The 25,404-nt window shown below is 40.1% G+C and overlaps 1 protein-coding gene across 4 annotated transcripts in view; it reads left to right on the forward strand.

The window, feature by feature from the left end:
• dis3l2 (DIS3 like 3'-5' exoribonuclease 2) overlaps positions 1-25,404 on the forward strand; it is a 612,176-nt gene that overhangs the window by 334,711 nt on the left and 252,061 nt on the right. For all 4 annotated transcript variants that reach the window (XM_051922221.1, XM_051922220.1, XM_051922222.1 and 1 more), the window contains exon 11: positions 9,502-9,614. In XM_051922221.1, the coding sequence (XP_051778181.1) occupies positions 9,502-9,614 (113 nt within the window). The remainder of the gene's footprint in view (positions 1-9,501; positions 9,615-25,404) is intronic.

The following is a 25,404-nucleotide window of genomic DNA, read 5'->3' on the forward strand; positions in this document are numbered from 1 at the left end:
TTACATGCTTAAATGTATACATTTTTTGGTGCACCTACCCGAGAACACGTGACATATAACCGAGCGTGGGAGAAGCATGGATTTTAAACACGCGTTGAGTTCATCTGCTGGTCTCCCTCGTGAAATAACTGGTAATGTTTGACTAAAATCTGCAGCGAGTAAAACGACATTACCTCCTATTTTTTTTTTTTTACGATCTCTGAGATCTTGCTTTTTTCGGTTCAAGACTTCATAAGCTCTTTTATGTTCTATGGTGTACTTATCCCAACCCATCATCTTTGAATGTTGCAAGACTTTCACCTTGTATGTAGATCGGGGTAATTCCATTCATTGCATTCCTAGTCTGAATCACAATCTGATTGTATGGGTGGTTACCTGGCACTGTAGGGTTGCCACCCGTCCTTTAAAATACGGAATCGTCCCGTATTTGAGAATGAAATTGCGCGTCCCGTTTTGAATCAATACGGGACGGGACTTGTCCCGTATTTTGTTTATCATTTTTTTTAAAGCAGCGTCTCATGCAAATCATCCCACACGCATTTTATGAAGATGCCTCCTTTCCTACTTTTGATTGGGTAATACTTGATGTCATCGTTAGTTTGATTGGTCTTTTTAACTGTCCAGTGAGGAGGGCGGGTCTTTTAAGTAGAGTCTGCAAACTGTTGGCACTGGGATGTGGCACCCGTTGCAGTATGCGTCCCTTATTTTTTTTGTATTAAAAGTGGTAACCCCTACCTGGCAGGTAACACTTATGTTTGGTCATGAAGTCGTCTAAAATCCGCCACGTGCCCTCTTTTAATTGTGAGAAGCAGATATATATAGCCAAATTCTCGCGCTTTGTTGTGGCGAAGTACTGCTTTTAATTTTTTAAGAAGAAAATAAAACCTTTTTAAATGGATCGAAAATATACCAATAACAATTTGTTAAGGATCTGTTTTTTTGTGAACCTCGCTTTTCACAGCTGTCCCGCTACGGCGTGTGTTTCGTTTATTTGACAGTATGTAGATCGTGGTAATTAAATTCATGGCATTCGTTTTCTGAATCACAATCTGACTGTATGGATGGTTACCTGCCAGGTTACGCTTGTGGTTGGTCAGGAAGTCGCCTTACATCCGCCATGTGCCCTCTTTCTGTTCTCAGAAGCTGATCATAGAATGGTTTTAATAGTTTACTTTCAAATAATGCAAAGAGTATGCGACACGTGTTTCTCCCTAATTCTGGGCTCATCAGGCATACACACTCACTGCATCCCCTCTCGGGAATCGAATCTCTATCGTCAGCGCCAGAGTTGAAGCCCCTAACGTTGCGGTCAGCAAGTGGGCTAACATCCGCCATGTGCCGTCTTTCAGTTGCGAGAAGCAGATCATAGAATGGTTGAAACTGTTGCCCCTAACGTTGCGCTACGGCGTGTGGTTCGTTTATACGTCGTGTCTTCTCATTAAACTTTTATCTCGCGAATATGTTATTGCAATCCGCAGCGGGAGCGTTTCTATAAACTTAATTTAAACTTACGTTTTACACCGTGCTTTGTTTCCCTTATGAACATGCTTGTATGCTTCACTCGCTCCCTTCTCAATTGTTTAATGAATTTTTTGTTCTTCGCTGTTTGCGGCTCCTCCTTCATTTGTCCCTACTGCGTTCACAGTCTTTTCACGTGATTACGTGGGAGGCGTGATGACGTGACACTCAACTCCTCCTCCCACGGCCATCGAGCTGCCGTCCATTACAGTATATTGTGAAAAAAGAGGTTCCAGTTATGACCATTATGCGTAGAATTTCGAAATGAAACCTGCCTAACTTTTGTAAGTAAGCTGTAAGGAATGAGCCTGCCAAATTTCAGCCTTCCACCTACACGGGAAGTTGGAGAATTAGTGATGAGTGAGTCAGTCAGTCAGTGAGTGAGTGAATCAGTCAGTGAGGGCTTTGCCTTTTATTATTATAGACTAGCAAAATACCTGCGCTTCACAGCGGCGAAGTACTGCCTTAAAATTGTTATCCATATTACTAATCGAGAATGGTAAACCGGAAGGCACGGACGCAGGTACACGGCGATGGACCCAGGAGACATAGTGCACGTGCCTACAGCGCGCGTCTCATAAACCGCAAGCGAAGTCTGATCCACTGCGAACGAAGGAGTCACGGCTCAAAAACGAAAGAGCTCAACTAACGTAAATAAGACATGAAGCAAGAACGCGCCCATAGCTAACGACTAATGACACAGCCACACAGAAAAGAGGATTCTGCACTGCACCCCAGAGTCAAACGGAAGACACTACGAAATCCGCAAAGGTCCACAAAGATAGTACGGAAGGCGCGAGAAAGTATGAAAGGCGCAGGCGCCTACAACGCCCTTCTGAACTAAACGTCCACACTACACAGCATGGTCCGGGTAATGAGAATAAACGAACTCTCCGTATTAAATGTACGACATCCTCACACGTCCAAACCATATAGCATATGTGAATCACATTACAGTGATGCATTATTAACAGTACAACCACAGAAAACACTCCTGATTAACAGTAAGTGCAATTATCCATATTACTAACGGTAGACAACGGATAACTAATGGAGTCACGGTCACGGCTCCAAAACGATCCAGCTCAACTAACGGAGCTACAAAAACGAGCCCGCATGGATAAAAAAAATAAACGTAGGCGCCTACAACGTGCGTCTGAAACTGCAGAAGCAAAGCAGGCACGGGTTCAAAACGAAAGACCACAACTGACGGAGATACAAAAACGAGCCCGCCTGGATAAAATCAATGAACGCAGGCGCCTACAACGCGCGTCTGAAATGCCGCAAGCAAAGCAGGCACGGCTCCAAAAAGAAAGAGCTCGACTGACGGGGCTACAAAAACGAGCCCACCTGGATAAAAACAATGAACGCAGGTGCCTACAACGCGCTTCTCAAACAACGCATCCAAAGGAGTCACGGCTCCAAAACGAAACAACTCAACTAACGGACATACAGAAACGAGCCCGCCTGAATACAATTAATGAACGCAGGCGCCTACAACACACCTCTCAAACAGCAGAGGCAATAGATAAACGGCAAAGAAAGGAACGACAAACAGCCGCTAAACAATTCCGCCAATTAGCTGACAACGCATTCTGTAATGAGTCCACTATTAATGAACATTCATTAGGATTAATGAATATCATTTGCTGTCATTGTCATTCACTTAACTTCCCTGAAGAAACAACTGGCAATACAACTAATGAGTTTACACGTTGTTGTCAAAAGGGTCAGGTTAGACTGCCTCCTTTAGATGAATATCCTGAATATCTACGGAAGCTTCTAACTAACAATGTACCCGAAAGTAAAAACTTTATGGACTGCAGTTCATTTGCTTTTGCATCTACCGGGGTAAATATCAGGCCACCAGCTGGCAATGGCCCATACAGCTTTCGCGTATGTGGACAAATATTACATCGGATTGGAACAGTGCACCCTGAGCCAAATCACGAACGCAAATATGCACAGATCTACGTGTTAGATCCAGATGACGCAATCTATCAACGAATGAACCTTCCTGAAAACAAGCAATGCACAGAGCTGATAATGAGAAACGTCGCTGAAGTCATAGAGTTCGGCATTCATCTGACATTAAAGTTAAAGTTATAGATACTCCATACCAAGGAAAACTCATTCAAGGACAACACACCATCTTTACTACAAATGTTGTGTATAAAGAAATATTCCAATAAATCTTTCTAATGTGCCATGCTATGGGTTCTTTACTTCCTTTGTTCGTCATCTACACCTTTACACTCCAATATATCTCATACATACATCAATGTATTTCGGGTTACCCAACACCAGGGGTTGGTGAGTGAAGCGAGCAAGTTAAGTAGAAAAGTAAACATTTTTAAACTGAGGGAAAATGTACAAAAAAATATTTGTTAAGGATCTCTTTGTATACCATGTTGTCAGTTCGGCCCTCCGGTTGTAATATGACCAAGCTCTGCACTGAGCTTACTCTTGAGTATGCAACGTACAGTTGGCCATGTGAAAAGCAATCTTGCCTCAAATCAATGCCAACCTTTTGTAGGGTTTGTCCCTGAGACTTATTAATTGTCATTGCGAAGCAGAGCCTTACTGGAAATTGGAGGCATTTGAATTGAAATGGGAGATCAGAGGGTATAACGGGGATGCGAGGAATAAAAACTCTCTCCCCTGTGCCACTGCCAGTAAAAATAGTTGCCTCAATTAGGTTGTTTTGCAGACACGTGACCTGAAGTCTCGTGCTGTTACAAAGTTTCGGTGGCTGTACGCAAATCCACAATCGCCTTTTTTGAGCCAAACCTGTTGTTTTCATATGAGCCACTTTTTATTATTGGGATCGTACCTAGAAACAGAAGCTCTATTAACTTGTGGATTTGCGTGCGAATATTTAGCGACAGCGTCTCTATGAACTTGTGGATTTGCCTGCGAGTATTTAGCGACAGCGTGTCTATTAACTTGTGGATTTTTCTGTGAGTATTTGGTGGCAGCGTCACAAAGTTGTTTCCGTCTAGCTGCCTCAGAAAATATACAATGATGTCTGACACGCCTCCTTTTTACTGTTTTCTCACAGCTTGGATTGCTGCTGTCATAATCGGTTTGAGTTTCATGGTTTGTTTCAATTACGTTATTATTTGCAGGACTTGTTGTGTTGATGTGACATTCGGCATCTGTCAAGCGTTGTAAGCATACAACCGGTTTCATCGATAACTTCGCATCCAGCTTTTGAAAGTTGAAACATTCATAAACATCAAAGTGTCCACTACTCAAATCGTCACCTAGGAATCTTAAAATGTTTAAGAGGCATTGGCGGTTCTCCAAACGTGTAAAATAGGCAGGCAGCCAACTACGTGGGAGGCATGGGGATGGGGGACGCAATATAGGCAGGCAGCCAACTAACTACATGTGAGGCCGGGGGACGCAGGACTCAACCCTGCCTCACACGGCGACCGAACTGCAGGCTATGGACGTCTATATGTACGTAAGTAGGATTCAGTTATGACCGTTACACATAGAATTTCGAAATGAAACCTGCTTAACTTTTGTAAGTAAGCTGTAAGGAATGAGCCTGCCAAATTTCAGCCTTCTACCTACACGGGAAGTTGGAGAATTAGTGATGAGTGAGTCAGTGAGTGAGGGCTTTGCCTTTTATTAGTATAGATTAATTAATTTAAAATAACCCTTTTTTAATTTTATTAAAGCATTTTCAGGGTAAGCAATGTTCTTTTAAACCTGGCTATTCAGCATGCCACTAATCTTAGGTATAGCCAAAACAAAATATCCCACTTTTTGGATCCATATTGGCATTAGTATTGGTGTCCACTGCATAAAATATTGACATGTGCCTTATAAAGAGTGATACATATATAGGTTGAACCTAGGGGAAAATGCTGTTTCAAAGTTTGAATTCTATGGTTCTACCCTTTGAATTTACTATCAGTAAGAAAAGAAGCAAACACAGAAAACGCTTCATAGCCCTGTATAATGAAAGTAAATGAAAGCAAAAATGATATTTTTACAAAAATAGAAATAGCATCTTTTCAGACTGGATTCCAGCACAGAACTGATTCATAATGGCTGAACTTTCAGTCATATGCATTCCAAGCAAGAAGGGGCGGCGGGTCCAGGAGGGCAAAAAACAGAGGTGCTGTCAGTGGTCGAGCAGCTGTTAATCCTCCATTTTGCAGAGGGAGGTGTAGAGACGGCTTTAGAAGACAGCGCCAGCCCCTGGTTCAGCGGGTAATTACTATCACCAGTACATGCGTGAAGAACACCTTAGCAAATTTAAATTAATGACAGAACATAAACTTTTATGGTTGATTTTTAAAATTATGCCTGTTACCTGTCATTAAGGCCCAATACATGTTTATCTTGTGCTCAGTTCTTTTAAAGTGACAAATGTTTGACCTGTGATAGAGATTCTATTTGAGTTCCATATTTCTTTATTATTAACCATTTTCAAATGTGCTTTTCCATTTGTAAACTTTTAAATAAAATTTCATTTGTAAGATTACAATTTTACACTAAAAACACACACCTGTTCTGGTTATAGCACAGAAACAACTTTAACCTGTGTGTTAATAATATTACCGAATTCTACAATTAAGGACATGGCACCATCATTAAGTTTTTAGATTTAAACTAAGCTTTCAATGTTTTTGACCATATAGTTTTTTAAATTAGTGCATCTGTCAAGCAATCTTTTGGGTGATAACATAATATTATCAGCCCATATTCAATATTTCCAGCAGTCTGAAGGCAGTGCTGCCTACCATTAGATGCTGGGACCATTTTATAATTTTTACAAAATTAAGATGGTTTCTTATTATTCAGATTTTAGTTTCACAATCTTGGACTACTTTATTAATTAGTATCAAACAGAACTAAGTAGTTCAGTCAATTTCATTATCCTCTCCTGCCCTGATATTCTTAACTTTATTACATTCAGACATTAATATGACTATGAAAGAAGTTCAAAACGGTTGGCATCTATTCATTACTGCTAATTTATAAGTTTGTGGTAGGCAATTTACAGGTGTATGTTATCCTTTATAAATTATGATAAGGAGTGTACCTTTTTTTTACTTTGTATGCATGTTAAAAAAGTACCTATTTTTCCACTCTTTAAGCTGAAAAAAGAATATCTTATGTTTGAAAATATGATGAAGCCTAAATATGTATCCATTAATATTAGAATACTAGCCAACCCGCGGCATAACATACGCCGCATAATTATGTATTGATGGGTGAACACTTGCTGAACGACACAGTTGTCCAAATGGGGTGGGTTTGTGGATACAACTGTGAGTGAATGAAAAGATGGACCTCTGGAGAGAGCAACATATAATTGTCCATGACTGAAAGCGGGATCGTCTGTGACGATGGAGGCCACGCTGGTGAAAGTTACTTCGTCAGTAGGGATAAGTTTCAGCACTTGTTCATTAAGGTGTAGCGAGTCTTCGTTGTTGACGCTTAATATAGCTTGCGTACTGAGTTGTTCCGGAGTCACAGTTGAGAAACACTTTTTTAATGTCTTTTAAGCACAGGGAAAAAAATTAACATGTGAAACATCCGTAATGTAATAAGCCACCAAGAAAAGTAACATTGCAACAATGTACGCTACGATCCGATCGCTGTAAACAGAAGTGAAAACAAAATCGAGGCCGGTGCATTCTTTAACTGCCTTGTAGCGCAATGGTAGTGCTGCTGTTTTGCAGTAAGGAGACTGTGGAAGATTTTGGGTTCGCTTCCCGGTTTCTCACTGTGTGGATAACGCTTTGAATACTGAAAACACCGGTATATCAATGTAATGAAGTATTATTATTCTTATGCGTCCAGCGCTCTCTCTCTCGTGCACCTGTATGCGTGTGTGTGTCGGCTCTCTCTCTCTCGCTGCACGTGTTCCTGCAGGCATACCAGTAAGTGAATGAAAAAATGGAACTCTTTGAGAGAACAACATACAACTGTCCGTGACTGAAAACTGGTTTTGGCAGATACATTCACATCTTTTTGAAAGTTTGGCCCTGTGCCTTATTAATTGTCATTGCAAAGGCAAATCTAACAGGAAATTGTCTTTGCACAGATGCACGCGCAGGCTCTCTCTCAGCAGCACGCGACCTTCCTCCCCCTCTGTCTCTCAGAAGCACGTGAGCCCTCTCTCTCTGTATCATTGCAGCAGTTTTATAAACACTTTTTTTTTAAATGCGTTTTAAGCACAGGGGGAAAAAAACCCAGGCTCCCTGCATGCGCAGGCCCTCTCTCTCTCTCTCAGCAGCACGCGAGCCTCCCCAGCCCCCTCTTTTTCTCTCTCTCTCTCTCAGCAGCACACGAGCCTCCCCAGCCCCCCCCCTCTCTCTCTCTCTCTCTCTCTCTCTCTCTCTCTCTCTCTCTCTCAGAAGCAGGCGAGCCCTCTCTCTCTCTCTCTCTGTAACATTGCAGCAGTTGTATAAACACTTTTTTTTAAAATGAGTTTTAAGCACAGGGGGAAAAAAAGTAACATTTCAACAAATCCGAACTTTATGTAAAAGCCAACCAAGATAGTAACATTGCAGGAGTTCACCATTTTTAATCAGGCGACTGACAGTAGTGGAGTCAGGCACAGAGAAGGTCAGCTGCTGAGAAAGCGTCTCGACTGTTGCAGGGCGGTGAAGCAGGTGTGACGCTAATGAAAAAGAGGCACAGGGCTTATTGGTTTTTAAAGACTGCTTCCTTCATTGTGTTTTAACCTCAGTTTTAAAGGATTGCGCGGCTCTCTCTGTCGTGCTATTTTTAATTGGGCGACTGACAGTAGTGGAGTCAGGCACAGAGAAGGTCAGCTGCAGAGAGAGCGTCTCGACTGTTGCAGGGCCTGAAGCAGGTGAGACGCTAATGAAAAAGAGGCACAGGGCTTATTGGTTTTTAAAGACTGCTTCCTTCATTGTGTTTTAAGTTCAGTTTTAAAGGATTGCGCGGCTCTCTCTTGTGCTCCCTGTGTGTGCCTCTGTCTCTCTGTGGCGCTGCCTCTGTGTGTGTGCGTGGCTCTCTCTCGCGCGCTGCCTGTGTGTGCGCTTGTCTCTCTCTGGCGTTGCCTCTGTGTGTGTGCGCGCGGCTCTCTCTCGTGCTGCCTCTGTGTGTGTGCGTGGCTCTCTCTCGAGCGCTGCCTGTGTGTGCACTTGTCTCTCTCTGGCGTTGCCTCTGTGTGTGTGCGCGGCTGTCTCTCTTGCACTGCCTGTGTATGCCTCTGTCTCTCTCTGGCATTGCCTCTGTGTGTGTGTGTGTGTGCGCCTCTGTCTCTCTGGCGCTGCCTCTGTGTGTGCCTCTGTCGCTGCCTGTGTGTGCGCGCGGCTCTCTCTCTGGCGCTGCCTCTGTGTGAACCAAGATTCCACTGAGGTTGACTAATGAAAAGTCAACGTGGCTCAGAGCTGCAAGTGGACTGTGGCACAGACAAACAGAAATGACGGCATGTTTTTCGAGGCGTCGCGTCTGAGTTGGTGGGCGTGGCTGTGATTTTTTTCGTCGTATCCAATGGTCTAAGAGTTGGTCTTGTCGGCGGTTTAGTGAATCCACGCCCCTTCCGGCGTGCTTTCCATGGTCGGCTACTTGTCTTTTGGCTTAGTGAATTATATATATAGATTGTGGTAAATCATGTCATATGCTATACTGAAGTCTGAAGGTATACCTATGATAGCATTTCCTAGCATTTCTTAGAATGTCAAAAACAAATCATATTAATAATTGTTGCTATGATGTCATTTGAAAAAAGCCAGACTTAAATATCTCATAAAGGTTGTATTTTTTTTAAAAGATAGATTAAGTTCTACTCTTGTTTTTCAATGTGTAGACAGAATGTTGTCATTTTGCACTAAGTTTGGAGCAGGCTGTTAAGCTGCTTGAACAAGGTTACAAACCTCCTCTGTTATAGGGTAACATAATAACTAACTGAATTTAACGCTGAAATGATTTTTTTTGTGCAATAGTAATTCTAAAGTTGATTTTTTCTTATATGTATCTAAATAGGAAATTTTGAAGTTGGAGTCCATATTGCTGATGTCAGCTATTTTGTGGAAGAGAATTCAGCCCTTGACTTTATTGCCAGCCGCAGAGCAACCAGTGTGTATTTAGTACAAAAGGTATGTCTTGCAACATGATATCCTGTCTGATGCATTTAGAGGTAGTGGTATAAAATAGCAAAAGTACAATAGTTGTCTTTAATTTTGTTTCTTGAGTTGATACAGGTGGAATCCCATTGTTAACAAAATTCATGGGACCATAAAAATATTTGTTTATAATGGAAATTTTGTTGTAACAATTATGGGGAAAATACACTATTGTGCCTGTGGTCGCTGGCGATACACCATCTCTAATGGGAGTGACTCAAGGACAGCTCCGTAGCTGCTCTGCAGCATCAATCGACACAGGCATGTTGACACAGTACATGTGTTCTGAAGTGACTTTAGCTGCAGGTGGAAGCTCCTGTCACACTCTATGCAACTGTGTTTGATCTTATTCAGGAAAAGATCCCAGTCACCCCACGGGAGAAAGACTTTCCGAGACTAAGGTCATAAAGCTTATGAAACTGTTTCTGGACAAAGGCAGAACCGTAACAACAGTTGCACGGAGCTTCCACCTGCAGCTAAAGTCACTTCAGTACACATGTACTTTGTGAGCATGCCCGTGTCGATCAAACAGAAGAAGCTCTGCAGTCTACTTGTGACTTTACGCTTTAGGAAGATAAGTAAATGAATCAAGGTAAATACCATTCGATCTGGCTTTTATATAAGTAATATATAAATGTTTTTTTTATATAAAGACCATCACAAAACAATCACAAACAGGGCTTTTTGATAATACCTTTGTGTGCTCTGTAAGCCCTACTTTTTCTTTGAAGGACAGGTGTGGGGCAGACTGACTTGCAGGATGATGCCCGACCTGTCTATACATCCAAATGATGACATCTTTCGCCTTTACACCTGGTGCAGCTGCATTGTTCTTATATGTGAGTGGACGTTTCTTGTGGGGATGGCTTCTGTTCTCTTTCTCTGATGTAGCACCCTCGTCCTCATCTGAGTTCACCTCTGCTATAGCACGTCTTTGTTTGAAAACAGCAGTGTCAGATGGGGTGAACTTGAACGTGACTGAGGGATTAAAACTGAATAATAATAATAAAAAAAAAATACACTGACCTTTACAAGTACAAATTTACACTGGCTGTTAGAATAAAAACATACGTTTGATTTGAGTCTATAATAGTAAGAATAAGAACTGCTCACTACCCGAAATGGAGGTGTCTGGAATCAAACTGCAAACGTCTTGATTACAAGTCAGCAGTTCTTACCCCTGCACCACCAAAGCGGTCATATTAAGGGCGTGTCAATGTCACACCCTAACACGAGTTCTTTTTCTGCAATTATATTCTTGAATAAAAGCGCACTTGTTTTGTTATTCTTACACCTTTTTTGAAAGTGTTTATTTGATATTTGGACTTCAGGCTTCATACATTATATATATGTCTACAGTTTGTCACTTATTACTAAAACATGAAAAATGTTTCTGTTTTAACGATGTGTTTAAATAGATTGTTGTAGACACAGAACACACATGAAATGCATGTATTCCAAATAACGATATATTATTTACCTTATACAACTCCAGGCAACTCACACACAGGTAAACAGACTTGAGCTGAGAGAACTTTCTGCCATTTCTGCGTTGGTGGGGGGATGGGATAGCAGGCTACTTGCAGCTTTTGCTGATCGACACATTTACAACACAAAAGACGCTGATGGAGAGGTGTGAACGGATTTAAGGTGGGCTGGGATTACGAGTTTTTTCGTAGGCTTTGGTAATTCTACTGTTAAGGCACCCTGTCATATGCTTTCTCCAGGTCCACAAAGAAGCAATGCAACTCCTTCTAGCCTTCTATATACTTCTCCATCAACACCCGCAGAGCAGACATCACATCTGTGGTGCTCTTTCCTGGCCTGAAACCATACTGCTGCTTAGTAATCTGCACCTCCTTTCTTAACCTAGCTTCCACTACTCTTTCCATCAACTTCATGCTATGGCTTATCAATTTTATCCCCCTGTAGTTACAACAGATCTGCATATCCCCCTTATTCTTAAAAATAGGTACCAGGTACACTTCTTCTCCACTCCTCAGGCATCCTTTCACTTTACAAGATTCCATTAAACAATCTGGCTAAAAACTCCACTGCCATCTCTCCTAAACACCTACATGCTTCAGCAGGTATGTCATCTGGACCAATGGCCTTTCAATTCTTCATCCTTTTCATAGCTGTCCTTATTTCCTCCTTGCTAATCCGTTGCACTTCCTGATTCACTCTTGCCACATCATCCAACCTTCTTTCTCTCTCTCATTCTCTTCATCAGCCTCTCAAAGTACTCTTTCCATCTGCTCAACACACTCTCCTCGGTTGTATGTTTCCATCTGTATCCTTTATCACCCTAACCTGCTAAATTTAAGGAGATCAAGGACAACAAAAAAAATCGTAAGCTTCAGGAATGTGAAGGAGTGTTAAAGAGAAAGACAGTATTCACTCACTTAACAGGATTAAATGCCATGATAGTATTTTTACAGGAGACTCACATAATAAATAAGGACCAGTTTTGGTTGCAGAGGGGTTGGATCGGCCAAATGTTTCACTCCGGCTATACGAAGAAAACAAGGGGTGTGGTAATCTTAATACACAGAACTGTCCCATTTGTAACTTCACATGCAATATGTGATCTTGAAGGGTGATATGTCATGGTGATGGGCAATCTATTTACTACTTTAATTTAGTCTAATTTTTAGCACCCTAACCTGGTACACATCTTTCCCAGTTAGTTCATTCTGTCTAGGCAATCAGTACAGGTCCTTATCTCCCTCTCCCTCTTTAGTGTCCAACCTCTCATACAACTCCCCATACACCTTTTCTTTAGCTTTCACCACTTGTCTCTTCACCTTCAACTTTCTGCAGCTCTCTGACTATCACACTTCTTCTTCGCCAATCTCTTTCTCTGTATACTTTCCTGTACTTCCCCATTACACCACCAGGTTTTCTTTTCCTCCTTCCTCTGTCCAGATGTCACACCAAGCATCCTTCTTGCTGTCACCCTTACTACTTCTGCTGTAGTTGCCCAGCTATCTGGCAACTCTTCACTGCCACCCAGTGCCTGTCTTACCTCCTCCCTGAACTCAACCTTGCAGACTTCCTTTTTCAACTTCCACCATTTGATCCTGGGCTCTGCCCAGACTCTCCTTCTCTTCTTGATCTCCAACATCATCCTACACACCTCCATCCTATGCTGCCTAACTACACTTTCCCCTGCCACCACTTTGCATTCTTAAGTTTCCTTCAGATTGACCCTCCAGCATGTGTGCATCTTCCTATAGTCTTGTACATCACCCTATGTTCCTCCTTCTTTTCAAAGTACGTATTTACCACAGCCATGTCCATCCTTTTCGCAAAATCCACTATCATCTGACCTCCTTCATTCCTCTCCTTGACACCATACATGCCCATCACCTTCTCCTCCCATCTGTTCCTTTCACCAACATGTCCATTGAAATCCGCTCCAATCACCACTCTCTGTCCCTTGGGTACACTGTCCATCACTTCATCCAACTCACTCCAGAAGTTTTCTTTCTCATCAATCACATACCAAACTCGTGGGGCATATTACACAGATTGTTGTAGACACAGAAGACACATGAAATTTATGTATTTCAAATCACGGTATTTCATTACCTATGTAATTAGTTACAAATGTGTCGCCAAATAAACACTTCAACACAGACTTGAACTATGAGGATTGCAGCAGGGCGATGCCTTCATCTGACTGAATGGGGGTAGGGTGTGTATGCAGGCTGTGTTCTGCTTATCCACACATTTTCAAAACAAAAAGAAGCTATTAAGGCAGTAATAAGGAGCTACGAGCTTCTTGGCGTATGACAGGAAAATTTAAGGAGATCAGGAACAACAAAAAAAATCATAAGCTTCAGGAATGTGAAGGAGTGTTAAAGAGAAAGACAGTATTCACTTACTTAACAGGTTTAAATGCCAAGATAGTATTTTTACAGGAGACTCACATAATAAATAAGGACCAGTTTTGGTTGCAGAGGGGTTGGATCGGCCAAATTTTTCACTCCGGCTATACAAAGAAAACTAAGGGTGTGGTAATCTTAATACACAAAACTATCCCATTTGTAGCTTCATTTGTAATATGTGATCCTGAAGGGTGATATGTCATGGTGATGGGTAATTTATTTAATACTGAAATGATTCTGATGAATATTTATGCACCTAATGTGGATGATAAGATATTTAGTCCAAAATGTATTTACATTTATTCCTAATGTGAACACTCATAAAATTATAATGGACAGAGACTTTGTGTTTTAAATCCAGACCTGAATAGGGCTACAGCGACAATATCATCTAATACTTCGAAAAAAAATTTCACAGTTTGTAAAGGATCAGAGCTTGTCAGACCCATGGAGGTTTTTAAATCCTACCCTTAGAGCATATTCCTTTTTCTCACAAGTTCATCTTTGTTACTCAAGAATTGATTTTTTCTTTACGGAGAATAATTTTCTTCCCCTTATCAAATTGTTTAAGTAGTACGCTATTGTTATCTCCGACCACACCCCTCTGATCATGGAGTTTAAGTTACTATGTCGTACATACTCATCTCGTAGCTGGCATGTTAACCCCCTGTCTTTAGCTGATGAGCTCTGTACAGAATTCCTATCCAAACCAATTGATTATCTTCTGGATACTAATGCATCCCCAGAGGTCATTGCAGTAATACTCTGGGAAACTCTGAAAGCAATTTTAAGAGGACAGATTATTTCTTAAAAAATAAAAATATATTCTCACAAAAATAAATTGGAAACCAAGCAGGTGTCTGAGTTAATCAGCGAAATTACCAGAATAGATCTAGAATATGCCACTTCTCTAAATGAGGCACTTTACAGAAAAAGGCAGGTTTTGCAATCACAATTTAACCTCTTGACTACAAAAGAAACGGAACAGCTCACCTTTAAATTGTGACATCATCATTATGGAAATGGAATGAAGGCCAATAAGATTTTAGCTCAGCAAATCCACTAGCAGGAAGTCCGCAATGCAATAAGAGCAGTTACCAACATAGATGGAAATAAAATGATAGACCATAAAAATATAACCTGCAGATTTGGAGAGTACTATAAGTCCTTATATTCCACTCAATTTAAAGAACATAAGATGCAATCTAATGAGTTCTTTGACACATTACAGATAACACAGCTAAATACTCTTAGTGGTGTGAAACTGGATAAACCTCTGACACTCTTAACGTTTAGGTAATATAATATATTCACCCATTAAATCTAACAGCCCAGAGATCATACTATCTTTGGATGCAGAAAAAGCATTTGACATGGTCAAATGGGACTACCTATTCACTACATTGTACAAATTTGGGTTCGGCCAAAACATATGTGCATGGATCAAAATACTGTATACTAGTCCAGAGGCCTCAGTTTGAATTAACAACATTGTTTTGGACTACTTCAAATTAGAACACAGTAATTGACAAGGATATCACCGTTGATTTTTACGATTGCCATTGAGCCATTGGCTGTTTACTTTCGAAATACATCAGTGATAAAGGGGATTTTCAGAGAATGACTTGGTAGAAAATATCATTCTATGCAGACAATGTGATATTGTATATATCTGCCCCACAAAATTCTGTGCCAGCAATCCTAAAAGCACTAGCAGATTTTCAAAAGGTCTCTGGACACAAAATTAATTTGAATAAAAGTGTGCTTTTTCTAGTGAACGCTCTAGCACATAATACTAGACTGGATACCTTCCCATTTTTCTTAACAGATCAATTTAAATATCTAGGGGCAAATATCACAAGTGAATATTAAGCTGTTTTTCAACAAAATGTTGCTGTCTGCATGGAAAAAATTAAACAAGATGTACGTCGATGGTTCACCCTCCATCTCACATTAGCAATTAGAATTAACACTCTTAAGATGAACATCCTTCCCAAGCTTCTTTTGCTGTTTCAAACCATCCCCATATACATTAGCAAATCTTTTTTAAGAAATTTGATTCAATCATAACCTCTTTTATTTGGAACTCTAAACATCTATACATCCAAAGGGCGACTCTGCATTGACCTAAAGCATAAGGGGGTATGGCACTACCTTGCTTTCAATTTTATTACTGGGTGGCATAATGTGGACATCAAAACAAATCAATAAATATACACAAGGCTGGTCTACAATAGAATTAAAACCCTGCAGTACTTCTTTATATTCCCTGCTTTGTGCCCCAGTAAATACAAATTATCATCAATACACAAATAATCCAATTGCCATTAATTCACACATAATATGGAACTAATGTAGGAAGCACTTTAAGACAGAGAAGCTGTTATCTGTTGTACCTCTACATTACAACCCCTCTTTTCCACCCTCTCGAACATATACATTATTTAATTCTTGGAAAATGTGTGGGATTAAAACATTTAGAGACTTGTACATTGATAATGTTTTTGCATCCTACAAGAAGTTAAGCTTCAAATTTAACTTCTCATCAACTCATTTTTATACTTCTTTCAGGCTAGAAACTTTGCTAAACTGAACCTGCCCAATTTTCCTCACCTTCTACTTGTTTCTGTTCCAGAAGAAATATTGTCAGTCTTGAAGACTCAAATAGCATGTCCACAATTTATAAAAATATTTTTAAAGTCCCTTCTTTTCAAAGATCCTAGGACACAATGGAAAAAGGATCTTTGACTTAACATTTCAGAAAAGGAGTGGAAGGCAGCCATGCATAGAATACACTCTAGCTCCATATACGCAAAGGACTCAACTATTCAACTTAATATTTTCTGTCGAGCGCATTTATCTCGATCAAATCTATCCAAAAGTTTTCCAGGGCAAGATTCAACCTGTGAACATTGCAATCTTGGAATGCCTATCAGATAGCCTTGGTGTCACAATTACCCCATACTCATTAACAGTTGTGTTTGGTGTACTCCTAGATAGGCTTAAATTGGAGAAAGACAAACAAATTGTAATTGCCTTTACCTCACTACTATCACATAGACTTATCTTGCTCGAGTATCCCAACCCATCACCTTTAAGTCAGTAGGTAAATGATATCCAGTCCTGTCTGAAATTGGAAAAAATCTAATTCTCACTCAGAGGATCTGTTCAAAACCTTTTTTAAAAATTTTCAGGATCTAATCAATAACATTTAGAATAATCTCCTATATCGGAGAAAAGGATACTGTTCTTCTTTGCTGCTTCAAAGATTTGCTTTGTTGGTTGGCTCTTCTCTCTGTCTTTCTTTTGGGTGGGGGTTGAATTTTGCTTTTGTTAAGTTTGAAGTGATTGTATGGATTGTTATTTGCTTTTAATTAAAATAAATAATGAAAAAAAAACTGTTGAATTAGTTCCAAAATAGTAACCATGCACTCATTATTACTGGTCTTATTAAACAGTTTAGGTTTCTCCCTTTTTTACCACTCACTATGTTTTTTTTCTCCATTTTCTTTTAATGAAATTTGTTTTCTGTCCATTACTAAAACTGCAATAGCATCTCCACATTTTTCAGCAATTAAGGTTTTGATTTTTCTTTTTTGCTTCATTTACCAACATCTTCACCATGTTTATTATGTAAACTTAAATAAATTCAGCTATGCGATTTAATTTTCACACTGTGCCTGGTGTCCACGCATGTCAACATCCATTAAAAATTGGTTCCAACTTGTATTTTTTTAGTTTCTGTGTGAATATTCATATTTTGGGCGGCACGGTGGCGCAGTGGGTAGCGCTGCTGCCTTGCGGTTAGGAGACCCGGGTTCGCTTCCCAGCTCTTCCCTGCGCGCAGTTTGCATGTTCTCCCCGTGTCCGCGTGGTTTTCCTCCAGGTACTCCGGTTTCCTCCCTCAGTCCAAAGACATGCAGGTTAGGTGCATTGGTGATTCTAAATTGTCCCTAGTGTGTGTGTGCGCACGGCCTGCGGTGTGCTGGCGCCCTCCCCAGGGTTTGTTTCCTGCCTTGCTCCCTGTGTTGGCTGGGATTGGCTCCAACAGACCCGCGTGATCCTGTAGTTAAGATATAGCAGGTTGGATAATGGATGGATGGATATTCAATTTCCTGAGTGAAGGCACTGGCCAAATGAGAGTGTATGTAAGTCCTTTGTCTTTTGGCAAGCACATGAACAGAGACTGCCCTTTAATTGGTTGCTTTCAGATTTTTCTTGGGATGCAGCTCTATGCGCCCCCGACACTCCTTCATTTATTGGCAATGAATTAGTATCGTAGGTTTTTTTAATTTAATATACTGTAATTGGAAAATTGTTGACATACTATTTCAGGTTCACAGTTCACACCAGCCGTTAATGAAACTACAGATGAGCGACCATGTCTTTAGGGAGATGGCCACTTCAAGTGGAACTACAGAAATAAGAAAAGTCAGTTATTTCTTTAATGAAACACCCCTTAATAGATCATTCACTTGAAGAAAAAAAAGAAGATAAAGGCGCTTGGACCAGATCGACTGGACTTAAGAATTCAGCAGCATTCAAGTAAACAAGGATAAGCTTGTACTTGGACTTTTTCCCACACAAGCTCTGCAGGTAGTTGAGACCTGTCTAAGGAGGATAGGTCTACCTGGAGAAGTTGGCATAAAAGAAGCTCTGCGATTGTCATGTGTGTGTTCATTAGCAAGCCTCACAGGGCTGCTGGATAGTGGACATATGAGTTGCCTCTGTGACAGACAAAGGGGCAAAGCAGTTTGGAGATGCAAACAAAAAAGGTCACTAAGTGCCATGTCTGTGAACACTGATCTCGCAGCTCCTTGCTGCCTTGGGATGATTTTGGATACAAAAAGTGTGCCACTACAGAAAAAAAGGTTGGGAGACATTGATCTAGACAATAATATCCTTTTTTTTTGGCAGGCTTAGTTAAATGACTCAAGTTAATCAAAAAATAATTCAGAAATTTTGAAGCGTGAAGGAAAGGAGTGCAAAATGTATGTTTAAGGAAAAATAGGTATAATAATAGTAAAGGCAGAATAAGATTTAGGTTGGACTTAGGGTGTAGTACAAGACCATTTGGGGGGCAAGTTATGCTTGAAGATATTGGGGTCTGTGGATCTTACATTGTAAATTTGTGCCCAGGTGAGAGAGAACTGGGCAGACTGGCAACAAGTGTAGAATTAAAATTAGGGTGGGAATACTACAAGTTTTTTATTTTTATTTATTTTTTTAAAACACATACAGGCCGAAAGGCTGTAGTACTGATCGAGTCGTTGCACTTGCCCAAAACAGCTTGGCAATGATTTTACAGTACACATGCATGAAAGTACTGTGCATGGCTGCTACAGCTCTGTGATGTCACACTGGCTTTGCAAAAATTTATGAAACGCTAGTAGAAAACTCTGTGTCTCAGCTGGTGTATTATTGTAAAATATGAGAGACTTAAGTGGAACATTTATTGCATTCATCTACTCTCGCCCTTAAGGATTAAGACATGCACACAGATATACACACACGTACACATAGCAGTAATATACAGATGAAGTCTCCAGTAGTGCATTTTGCCAGTTACTCCACATTATTCCACATAGGACATAGCTACACATGTATACATAGAGATTCCATCCAGACAAAGTCTCGAGTGATGACAGTTGCCAGTCACTCCACAATATTCTGCTTAAGATTCTTGATATAGGGATTCACTATTACCAGCCCTAACAAATATATGGGTGTCGTCACGACACACACAAACATGCAATTGTTTTGCATTTACATTTACATTTACATTTACATCATTTAACATCTAAGAATAGACTTTTTTCACAGAAAACCATTCTTAGTTAGAAGCAACAGCGACTGATATATGATGTTGTTTTACTTTGAAGCAATTTGCCTGTATATAGTAAACGGATTTCCACAGTTTTCTCACTAAAGATCTGACTTGGGCCCTGCTCTGCATTTAAGCAGATTCATCTCTAGTAAACAAAAGTATATAGAAATACTATAGGTAGTTATCAAAGATATTAAATAAAGCAATACACCTAACATTGCAAAAATGTAATAACATGCCTGCTGTAGATTTTAATCATATGCTATTGTTAGCGTTTAGCTTGCATAATATTTGTTTTTAGTAGGCAATATTTTAGTATCTCCTATGAAACAAATGAAATTTATCACGTTATAATGAAATAACACAAATGTCCATCTCCTCTGGCAATTTAAACCCTAGTATTAATATTGCAGTTATTACCCTACTTTTGAAGCAAGGTAAAGCCCCAATTCCGTGTCAGAGGTACAGACCCTTTTCTCACGTTAATACAATATAAAACTACAAGGTAAATTAATTAACCTTAACCAGTCTGGTTTCTTACATTCAAAGTCAGCCTTGGATAACATGAAATGTCTTCTGCATGTCATTAATTCAGCTCTCTACATTCCTAGCCCTGCTTCACTCCTTTCCCTAGATGCCGAAAAAGAACTGGCAATTTTTATGGCAAGTTTTATAAATCCAGTGAAAGCTCATTACTCCTCCCCCTCTCCAGTTACAAAAGTAATTGTTCTAAATAGTGTCTCTTGCCCCTTAATTGATATGTGCTGTCAATTCTCCATACCGTCTATCATCTGTGTATCTAGCAGTAGATATTTTGAGTTGATATTACTACCTCAATCTCAGATTTATTATCTAATAACTATCACCGCATCTTCGCTGATGCAAAAGCCTACATAAATACCTGGTTCAATCTCGCCTTCTCTTTTCAATCTTATTTGGCCATTATCAAAATTAATATCGTACCCTGCTTCAACTTCATTAACTCCATGCTGCCACTTCCACCTCCTACTAAATATTAGTCCGAGGTTAGGTCACTGATGTCAGGATTCCTGTGGAATGACAAGAGACCAAACCTTAACACTAGAATCCCTGAAGCCTATGAAAAACTCTTAATCCTGGGCAACCTTAAATTCATTTGCACCGCTCCTCATCAGCGTCTTTTGTTTTGAAATGCGTTGATCAGCACATGCAGTCTGTTTTCCCATCCCCCTCACTGCTGCAGAACAAGTCAGTCGCTAAATTCTCAGAGCTCAAGTTTGTTTATCTGGGAGTGAGGTGCCTGGAGTTGTATAGGTAATATATCATTATTTGGAATACATACATTTCACATGTGTTCTGTGTGTACAAAGATCTGTGTAAGTGTAGGCAACATACTGGAATTAGTGTGCTGGGTGATCTGTTTAATAATTCGGGCTTATGATGTTCCAGTCTTTACAAGCAGATTTTAATTTCCTTGGTTCCAGTTTCTTTTTTTCTACCTTCAACTCTGATCAGTGCTCAGAACATGTGCGATTTCCCTGACTACCCCCCTACCAAATCACTCATTGTACACTCTGTTTTGCTGTTTCTCTCCCATGAAAAAACCTGCCTCTACCCCCTACTCTTTACTTTGCAAAGCATCCTATAAAGCTCTGCCCTTGATTTCTCTTTGGTCCAGAGACCTGTCTCCTCTCCCTTCACTCGTTTTTGGTACACCGTTCTGTCCAATGTAAGGTTTTGTTCTAGAAACCCAAACTACCAGCACATCCAGTTCAAAATTCTTCACAGACTGTATCCTACTCCCCACAAGCGGTTTCTGATGGACCTCACAGCTCACCCTCTTTGTCAATTGTTTTCCCTTGGTTTACCTGGCAACTTTCTCTGCATGTTCTGGCACTGTCCCCCTGTATTTTCCTTTTGGACACATGCATGCACTGTCTTCCTTTCTCTTCTGCATTATTCCTCTGTTACCTAAAGTCTTTCTTCTTTTAGACATTTCTAGGCTTCTGCTCAATCTCTCTGAATACAAGTTATTCTGTCTGGGTGCCCTGGCAGCCAAACTAATTATACCCTTTGCTAGAAGACTCCTGTATGCATCACTGTCGACAACTGGCAGTCCTCCTTCTACAACTTAATACATGTGGAGTTGTCTACAGCGTGGATTAATGGTGCTTCCAGTAATGTAATTGAATCTTTGTCTGCTGCCCCTCAATTGTGTAAATTTCAGCTTATAACTCCTCAATTTTTTTTTTAAATTCCCTTCACTCAGAGTGGGTGGGTTGAGTTACTTTGTATGCCATGTGTCTTTAGTCTTTACTTAATAAAAAGTTGATCACAAAAAAAAAGAAATAATACAAATGTGGTGAGTTTGAGCTCTCCATACTGGCATGTAGCTAATGAGTTAAAGCAATCTTAACTCTAATATCACTTAGGTTTACATTAAGCATCTAAACCAGTGTTTCTCAAACTTTTTTGTCTGTTGGCACAGTAAAAAAACTAAAAAATTTCGCGGCACACCAGGAAGAAACAACAGTTGTTTTATAATAAAATGAAAAATTATTTTACCTGTTTTTAAGTATTACATTCAATGTGAAGGATGTGCCTGTTTTTGAGAGCAAATGCGATCTAATCGAGGCTCCAAAGTCGACAAACAAACTCGCATTTCAGCGTCTATTGTAAGAAGTCTCTCTCTTTTCTTAGACTTGATTTCAGTCAGTGCTGAAAATCCAACTCACAAAACCATGAAGATGCAAATGGAAGAATTATTTTGATTGCTTTTAAACTGATTGCAGGATATAACTTGTTGATTGAAATCCAAAACACATCCAGGCTTTTCTCGGCAAAACTTGACTTAAGAACTGCATCGTTTTTTAAATCAATGAGCTGCTCTTCTTCTTCAGTTGTAAGATTTGTAGCTTCATTGTTTCCAAATGGATAGCTGACCCATCCATATTCCATTACTTCCAACTGTTGGGAAGTAATGCTGCAATGCTGACTGCAGGTGTGTCAAAGTGTACAGAATTTCGGGGGTGATTTCTTTATTTGAAGCACATTCATTGTTAGTAGGAAAGCAGTCGAAGATTCCTTTCGAGATCTTACTTTGCCACAACGACAATTTTTCACCAAATGACTTCAGTTTTGAGGATGCAGTGATGATGTTTTCCGATGGTCCTTGAAGACTTAAATTCAGTGAATTTAATTTGTCAAATAAATCAGAGAGAAATGTCACCTTAACCCACCAGATCTCGTCATGAATAGAAAATCCAAAGTCTTTTTTTTCAGCCTCCAAGAATGAAATCAGCTCAGCCTTGAGTGGACGACACGCTTTAACACTTTTCCCCTGGAGGAGCCAACGAACGTTGGTGTGATACAGGAGGCATTTGTAGTCTGAATCCATTGCTTCACAGAGCTGAGAGAAAAGTCGGGATGCAAGCGGTCGAGATTTGATGAAGTTTACAACTGTAATCACTTGATCCAGAACAGACATCAAATCTTCGGCAAAGATTTGAAGGCAAGAGCTTCTCTGTGGATCATGCAGTGAACAACTAACACATTTGGATTTTCTTGACGCACAAGAGTGACGAATCCCTTTCTATTTCCCTGCATGGAAGGACAGCCATCGGTGCAAACGCTGACACAGTTTTTCCACTGTAGTTTGAAGAGCAAAATTATTTCGTTCACCACATTGAAAATATCTTCGCCTTTGGTCGTAGTTTGTAAGTCTTTGCAAAATAAGAATTCGTTGACACATTTTTCATCCTTTATGAACCGAATAAAAGCTAGCAGCTGGGCTTTGCCGCTAATGTCAGTGGATTCATCAACTTGAAGAGACCACAACAGAGACACTTCATCGTCAGGCGCGTCAAAGTGTTCGCAGATTTGATCTTGTAAATCTGACGATAAGTCTTCAATTCTGCGCGAGATAGTATCATTTGACAAAGGAACTTTCTTAACTTTTTCGGCGGCATCGGGTCCAAGGATAGTTTTCAACAACTATTGCTAAAGCTGGTGCAATGACTGATTCAGCCTCTGTATGCGCTTTCTTGCGTTTTGCTAATAACTGAGCAACCTTATAACTTGCAATCAATCCCTTTTCTGGCAGCTTTAGGTAGTTCGTAAGTTTCTTAGCTTGTTTATTTTGTTGAGCCCTGATGTTTTCGAAGTATTCTTCGGTTGCGCTTTTACAGCTGGATGTTTTTGTTTCCAAGTGTCTCTTCAATTTGCTTGGAACAAGCGCCTCATTCGACAGAGCTGAATTGCAGATCAGACAGAATGGCAATGGAGCATCTTCAGGTCCCGAAGATATGAAACCATATTCGATGTAATCTTCTTTGTACCTTCGTTTGGTTCCTTGCTTTTTTTTTTTAACGCTTTCGCAGTTTCATTCTTGCTAACGTATTTCTCCATGGATAACCAATGAATAACGCTTATTGATAATTTGTTATTATTAGCATACACCTAAAAAAATTTAAATGAAACACATCGGTATATTATTATCGTTACCAATTCAAAAACGCTGCTGTGCGTCTGCTAGGGCGGCCTACATTTTAGTCATTATAATATTATATGTATAGTGGAAAATTCCATAACCTGAATAGCCTAACACCCTTTCCGTCAAAATGTAGCGTTCCGATTTAGCAGGGCAGAGAAAAGGGGAGAGTGCGGGGCTACTATTACTGGTCGTTGCAAGTGGGGACGTCATCGCAACGTAGGATAAAAATTTAATAGTAGGCAGACCTGTGTAACGCTGCACGTGTAGCGTTCTGAAAACCTGTATAAATTTCAAATATTTGTAGAAACTCCCGCGGCACATCTGCAAATCTTCGTGCCGCGGCACACAGTTTGAGAAACACTGATCTAAACATTATCAAATTCAGTCTTTCTTAAACTTTTTTGGACTGTGCAGCGCTATAGAACAAAATTTGATCCATAGAACTCCTATGAAAAACAAAAAAATGTGAAAAATAATTGAATCGAGAAGATATTTCTAAATACAGAGTAAAAGATATTTAATTTTCAAGCATAATAAAATGAGAAGGATGTGCTGCCATTGTGTGACACAAGTTGTCTACAGTGGGTATAGAAAAGAGTCACTCCCCTTCAAAAGATTCACATTTTGTTGCTTTGCATCCTGAAATATTTTTCAGCTGTATTTGCTCAATGGAACTTATAATAGCCAAGTGAAAGATATAACAGCAACAGTTAAGGAAAAATAATAATAATAAAAAAAAAAACAATCCGTAAGATAGTTAAAGGATCACCCCCATCCCAAAAGACACACACTCAGGTGTAACTAACCACCTTCTCCATTGCACACCAAGCTAATTGGCTTCCCACACCTGTGATCAATTGTAATCTTTCTGATAAGTTCAGCCTAAAATAGCTATTCCTAAAGCATTCCAGGGCTTGGAAGTCCCAACTCAAGCAAACAGTCAAGTATGGGAGGCAAGGCACTGTCAGCAGCACTCGGAGATAAAAGCTGTAGACAGGCACACGTCAGGAGATGGATACAAAACATTTCAAAGGCTCCATCAATCCCTAGGAGCACAGTAAAGTCCATAATAAAAGAAGTAGAAAGTGTTTGGTACCACTAGGACCTTTCCTGGATCAAGCCCTCCCTCCAACTGGATGGAAAAGTGAGGAGGAAACTGGGCAGAGAGGCGGCACAAAAGAGACCTATGGCAACTCTGAAGCAGTTACAGGAATTTTTGGCAAAGAGTGATCATTGTGTACATGTGACAACAATATCACAAATGCTCTGCAAATATAGCTTGTATAGGAGGATTCCAAGAAAAAAAGCCACTCCTCAAGAAAGGCCACGATTGTGCAAAGCTCAAGTGAGCTTTGCCAAAACACATCTTGAAGATTCTGAGGCCAAATAGAAAAAAGGGCTCAAAAATCTTAACTATTTTGGCCTCAATGCCAAATGGTATATCTGGTGGAAAGCCAGTACAACACCATATCTACAGTAAAGTATGGAGGTGGTAGCATTCTGTTGTGGGGGTGTTTCTGTGTAGCAGGGACTTGACACTTGTCAAGATAGAAGCAAAAATGTATGGGGTAA

The sequence above is a fragment of the Erpetoichthys calabaricus genome, chromosome 2, assembly GCF_900747795.2.
Source record: "Erpetoichthys calabaricus chromosome 2, fErpCal1.3, whole genome shotgun sequence".
Lineage (NCBI taxonomy): Eukaryota > Metazoa > Chordata > Cladistia > Polypteriformes > Polypteridae > Erpetoichthys > Erpetoichthys calabaricus.